We start from the raw sequence: 5,253 nt of genomic DNA on the forward strand, positions 1-5,253 counted from the left end.
AGTGGTTTAGGAGCTGTGAAGCTGATTTAAACCGATCCACTTTGAAAATAATCCACCAATCCTGCAGAGATCAACAGGTCTTCCATATTTCCAGGTATGCTATTATAATCATGTGTCTATCACACTTTATGACGTCAGAGGCATTGGAGGAACAATTTTCTTCCCAAGAGGACATAAAATTTAACCTTTGTAACGTCAGGAAGCCGTTACAAAAGGAAAAAAAAAAGAAAAGGCAGGAAGATACTGGCTTTTTGATAATACCCTCGTAATATCAGAGCAAGATGGTTATAAACCAAGATTTGCAATACAATTTTCACCTCATAACAAATTTAGATTATGTCTCCTGAACACTGTTGAGAATAGATTGCTGGGAACCTCATTAACTACATATAATTTATAACGTGCCAAATGCAGCAGGCTGATCAGTTTTGATGTTTCATCATTCTGGAGTCCTATGAGACTCTCGAGTCTAATAGGAGCGGACCTTACATACCTAATGCGTCTGTTAAAGCATCATCAGCATCTGTGTAAAAAAGATACAGCCATGTCCCATGCAGGCAGCAAACTGGTTTTGATGATGTTTTAGTGTAACAGAAGAGTAATCCTTAATTTGGGCTTGCTTTTTAACTAGTGGTACAAAATTGAATTATACTTCATAAACTTATCTGTGCTAACACATTTGATGCCTTTTACATGAAGTTCATTTCATAATATTTAAAGTCTCTAAGTTTCTGTGAGTTTTCAAGTGCTATGAAAAAAAAAAATCCCTTCAACATGCACTTTATATGTGGCTTTAATTATCTGCAATGTGTGTCACTTTTATTCAGGACGTTCCCAGGTGCCTGCTCGCTGTGCTGTCTGGAAGTTCCCAGGGGGATCACTGCCAATCGTTAGTCCTCTTGGAAGAAAGCCTGTACCAGCGTGGCAGGTTCTTTTGGACTGAGGATCTGAACAAGCCGCTCGGAAGCAGTGAGCATTATGAACTCCAAAGAAAGATCAGGGCTTAAAATTTCATCCTATTCCCCAATGCCTGGAGCCACCTGTAATTGCTTACTCTTGTACACCCAACTCCAAACTATTTTTTTACTAGACTGCCACGCTCTTACTGCACAGGTAACATTTACTTACCTTTCCCAAGTGTTCCTCTAAAACAGCTCTGCTTTCTTGAAATGCTATAAAATGGTAACTGCCTTAACAGGAAAATTAATCTCACTTTTGTCACCACTAATTTTTTTGCAGGCTGCTGAAAACAGAGTCATAGGCCTTACACTTAAGGTATGCAAGAATGTTTGCCATATACTGCCATCTGTCGTTCCAGTGTACCAATTTTACCACTATGCCTCTATAGATTTATTCAAGCAGTAAGCATATAGAGCATTCACGTTGTAAATCAGCAGTACTTCTACAGCAAAACGTACACACGTCTATCACAAGCTTTACATGTATGCATACACACCAAAATCATACAAGATGGTGATTGCATTAATGTATTTACATATACTGCCCTACATATTTAGACTGCTGTGTCAGAAGGTGTATAATTATGGTTTGTATATACATAATCTATGTGATCATGTTTAATTGGAGTCCAGCATCTAACCAGTTGGCACCTTGTTTCCTGAACCTATCAGGAAAAACATAGAACATAATGTTTCAAAAGCTGGCTGGAAACTAAAACAATTATTGTGTAATTGAGCAGGGGGGTTATCGCTGTGGAATGGAGAACGATCCTAAAGCAGCCAGGCACACGTGGAAGTCAGATATACACTGACTAACTGGTTCACAAGATGCTGAAAACAACATTCAGGTTTTTAAAACCCATGTGCGTGTCTTATCTGAAAGGGAATCTCCTGCCTTGGATACTTACCTGTAATTCAGTATATCTAGGTCAATTCCCAGTTCTTTTACTTTTTTCTTCCACAGTCTGAAGCAGCTCTCTTTAAACTCAGCCCCTTCAGCTCATCTGCCCAACAAAGTTAATTAATTTCCTTTCACTCCTGCTTCTTTTTCCTGTCCATTTCTTTACAAGAGCTATAGGCAGAGATGTCTTTATGTACACACTGCCATATAGACTCATTTCTGTTTTGGACTTGCCATCATCTGGACATGACCAAAATGTTTCTAGCTCTAAACTAGCCAGGAAAAGCTTCAAACTCTATAGACCTAAGGCAGAATTCACTCTAAACCTGGAATCGCTGCAGACAGCAACAGGCACTGTCCAGGATAACAGGAAGCCTGGATGAACCTCTCACAGCAATTAGCATGCTTTTAAAGAGAAAGTGGTGAGACTTAAGCAGTATGTGAAAGCAGCTCAAGATGTGTGCTTGGTCCAGCCAGTGGTTAGATAGCTCAGAAAATCTGTGAGAACCACAAGAGCCTCTGAAGGGCATAAACCTTTACACAGCAGCAGTCGATTCAGCCTGAGGTGAGCACAGAATTACGGTTGTTGGTTATAAACGTTTGCATTGGAGAAAACAAGCGGATGTTATGGACTAGCTTTTCAGATCTCACTCTGCATGATTGTTCTTTGTTTTGTCTGATGCTGTAATGCGCTGAAGCTTACTTCCACCTGTCACCATGGATTTTTATATCCAAAATGCACAATATATTCTTACAGAATAGAGACTATATTCCTATATTCTATACAGACTACAGAAAATAGAGACCATATTCCTCACTTTCCTGTAACTCTAAGAAGTGCTTTATCTTCACCGTACTTTTGTTGAAACAGCAAGACTGAAAGTTGAGGCAAAGCACAGCTCCCCTGTTTCACCAGGGGTCACTGGCTGTGCACTCCCAGCTCTCAACCACAAATGTTACCTTCAGAGAATAAACCTACTTAAGTTTCTCAAGCCAACCGTGTGGTACAAAGCAGCCTTAGAGCAGACCAGTGTGTTTGTGTGAGTGTGTTAGAGCTGGTACTAGCACAAGCCTCAATACTGAAGCAGCAAATGGGGGGAGAGCCTACCATGCTTGAAACCATGAGGACAAACTTCCAAAAGGCCAGAAGATTTTTTCTTCCTTAAAGAAGAGAGGAATCTAAACAATACACTTAAGAACATACGTATTTAAAAAAGCAGAAAGGCACAGAGTTAGTCACATTTATTGCATCCAGAAAAATATAAACTTATTTGCATATGCAAATACTTACAGGACATTTATTGAGTGAAAACCATATGCTCATATGATTTAAATAACAAATTAACTTGCCATTTAAAACTGCATTCTTGGTAACTGCAACTGACAGTTTTACTCCCCAAATGTTAAAGAACTTGAAGCTTCTTTCTGTTCTTTATGCAACTGTTTTGCTCTGTTTTTCAAATCCTCTGCCTTGGCATCATTCTTCTCAATGCCATCTCCCAGTTTGTACATTCGGCTGGCATTGGCACAGGCCCATATGTGACCCAGCTCACACCCTTTCAGCGAGTACTTCAAAGCACGGCTCATGTCCTTAGGGATCCCAGGCGCTCCTTGGAGATATATTACACTGAGGTTGAAGCAGCTAGGAGCAAAATTGCCATCACAGGCCTTTGTGTAATAGTCTCTAGCAACAACTGGGTCAGGTTTATCATCATTCACCCTCCCATCGTGGGCCAACAGCCCAACGTTATGACAGGCATTTACTGACTTCTTCCCACCTTTCTCACATGACTTCAAAAAGGAGTTGTAGGCAGCTTTCAAATCGGGGTCGAGTCCACCTGTCAGCCAAGAAACCAAGGTTACTGTAAGGACAACTTGAAACAGATGAGAGCTCTCTGCTTTGCAGCATGCTTCCCAGTGCTTTCTGGGAAAGACAGCAGCCCTCACTTGAGATACAACAGTCAAAATTTAGGACTTCAGAAACACTATTGCTCTCTCAGTTCCAAAGACTTTGCTAGTCTTCAAGTTCGGAAACCCTCATCCAATTCTCAGTAATCACAATAGTTTATGCAGACAAAACTCTTTTCACCAGCACATATAAAGATTCCCAAACAACTTACACTAGGCAAAATATTTTTTTTGCCAGTATACCTGTACAAGTGCTGAGATTGTTAACTAGTTTCAAACTACAGTACAAATATCATATTCCTCACTGGTACCGTTATTTAAAAGACGACCCAGTAGTTTAACTGCATGCAATGACAACGCAATGTCAGGTGGATGCAGGGCCTAATTATGTGCCTGTAAGCAGAGCTACCAGCTTTAAATCTATTTCTGCCTTACTTTCTGTAAGAAAGAACAGACAAGCATAAATCAAAATTTTGGTAACACTGACATTCAGTGGTGGATACACTTACCACTTGTATGCATAATTGTAAAGAAATAATATATGTAGCAGCCTAAAATTTATTAGGAAGCAGTTTAAGGTTTTCCTCCTTTCCCAGCTTTTATGATATGGCCATAAGAGGGGCAGGGCGTGCAGGTGTTCGGCAGTATGGGATTAAAGGAAAAAAAAAAGGGGGGGGGAATAAAACCGTGATTCCGAGTGCGGGAGGGCCCCGGTGCACCGAGCCCGCGGCGCCTGAGGGCGCTGAGGGGACAAACGGGAGGACCCGGCCGGGCCCGGAGAAAGGAAGGCAGCGAGACCAGCAGCCGGCCCCCGGCTGTGCTCACCTTTGCCGATGGCCTGGTAGGCCCCCAGCTTGTAGCAGCTCTCGCCGTGCCCGTGAGCCTCGCAGTTGTCGCGCAGCACTCGCGCCGCCGCCTGGAAGTCCTTCCTCACGGCGTCCAGGTAGTCGGCGAGCCGCTGGCAGCCTGCAAGGCACCGCCGGTCAGCGGGCAGCCGCCGGGCCCCGCGGCCCGGGGTCGCCCTGGAGCCGCTTACCCTCCGGGTCCTTCTCCTTGAAGCACTGGTAGCTGTACTCGACGTGCAGGTTAGCCAGGTACTCCCTCACCTCCTCCTCGTCCTCGAAGTTGATGAGGCCGGCCATGCCGCCGCGCTGACGGGGCCGCCCCCCAGGCGCCTCCTCTTCCTCCTTCTCCTCCTCCTCTTCCTCCTCGTTCTCCTCCTCCTCCTCCTCCTCCTCCCAGCCCCGGTGCCCGCTGAGCCGTAAGAATCCAGCCCTGGCACGGGAGCCTTCTGCGGAGTCCCAAAATATAATACATCTGCAATATTTTACTTGCCAAGGTTTGGGCCATTAGGATACGTATTTCTGAGGTTTTACACACAGTCATCAAATCTGTACCTCGAGATATTAGTGTATGCATTAATACACTGCACAACCAAGGAGCCAGGGCTTTACTACCAACTCCACAACTTGCTGCCTGCATGCT

The 5,253-nt window shown here is 43.7% G+C and overlaps 1 protein-coding gene across 2 annotated transcripts; it reads right to left on the reverse strand.

Annotated features, from left to right (window-relative positions):
- Positions 1 to 3,087: 3,087 nt before the first annotated feature.
- On the reverse strand, positions 3,088 to 5,250 carry LOC121073911 (cytochrome c oxidase assembly factor 7). Of its 2 annotated transcripts, none has more exons than XM_040565463.1 (3): positions 4,875 to 5,250; positions 4,594 to 4,734; positions 3,088 to 3,698 (listed from the first exon to the last, which is right to left on the reverse strand). In XM_040565463.1, exons 1-3 carry the CDS (start codon positions 5,248 to 5,250, stop codon positions 3,250 to 3,252), a joined length of 966 nt encoding a protein of 321 aa, XP_040421397.1. In that variant the 3' UTR covers positions 3,088 to 3,249. The 2 variants fall into 2 exon arrangements, with proteins under 2 accessions (XP_040421397.1, XP_040421399.1); XM_040565465.1 differs by having other exon boundaries at positions 4,805 to 4,939.
- Between the last annotated feature and the right edge of the window lie 3 nt (positions 5,251 to 5,253).

This window comes from Cygnus olor, chromosome 8 (assembly GCF_009769625.2).
Source record: "Cygnus olor isolate bCygOlo1 chromosome 8, bCygOlo1.pri.v2, whole genome shotgun sequence".
NCBI classification, from domain to species: Eukaryota; Metazoa; Chordata; class Aves; order Anseriformes; family Anatidae; genus Cygnus; species Cygnus olor.

What these genes read in the sequence shown, in the direction of transcription:
- LOC121073911 (XM_040565463.1), bottom strand. Translation starts at nt 5,250, where the DNA reads ATGCAGGCAGCAAGTTGTGGAGTTGGTAGTAAAGCCCTGGCTCCTTGG. An exon ending in ACTTCGAGGACGAGGAGGAG is followed by an intron (nt 4,735 to 4,874) that starts GTGAGGGAGTAC and finishes GGTGCCTTGCAG; the next exon opens with GCTGCCAGCGGCTCGCCGAC. An exon ending in CTACCAGGCCATCGGCAAAG is followed by an intron (nt 3,699 to 4,593) that starts GTGAGCACAGCC and finishes CTTGGCTGACAG; the next exon opens with GTGGACTCGACCCCGATTTG.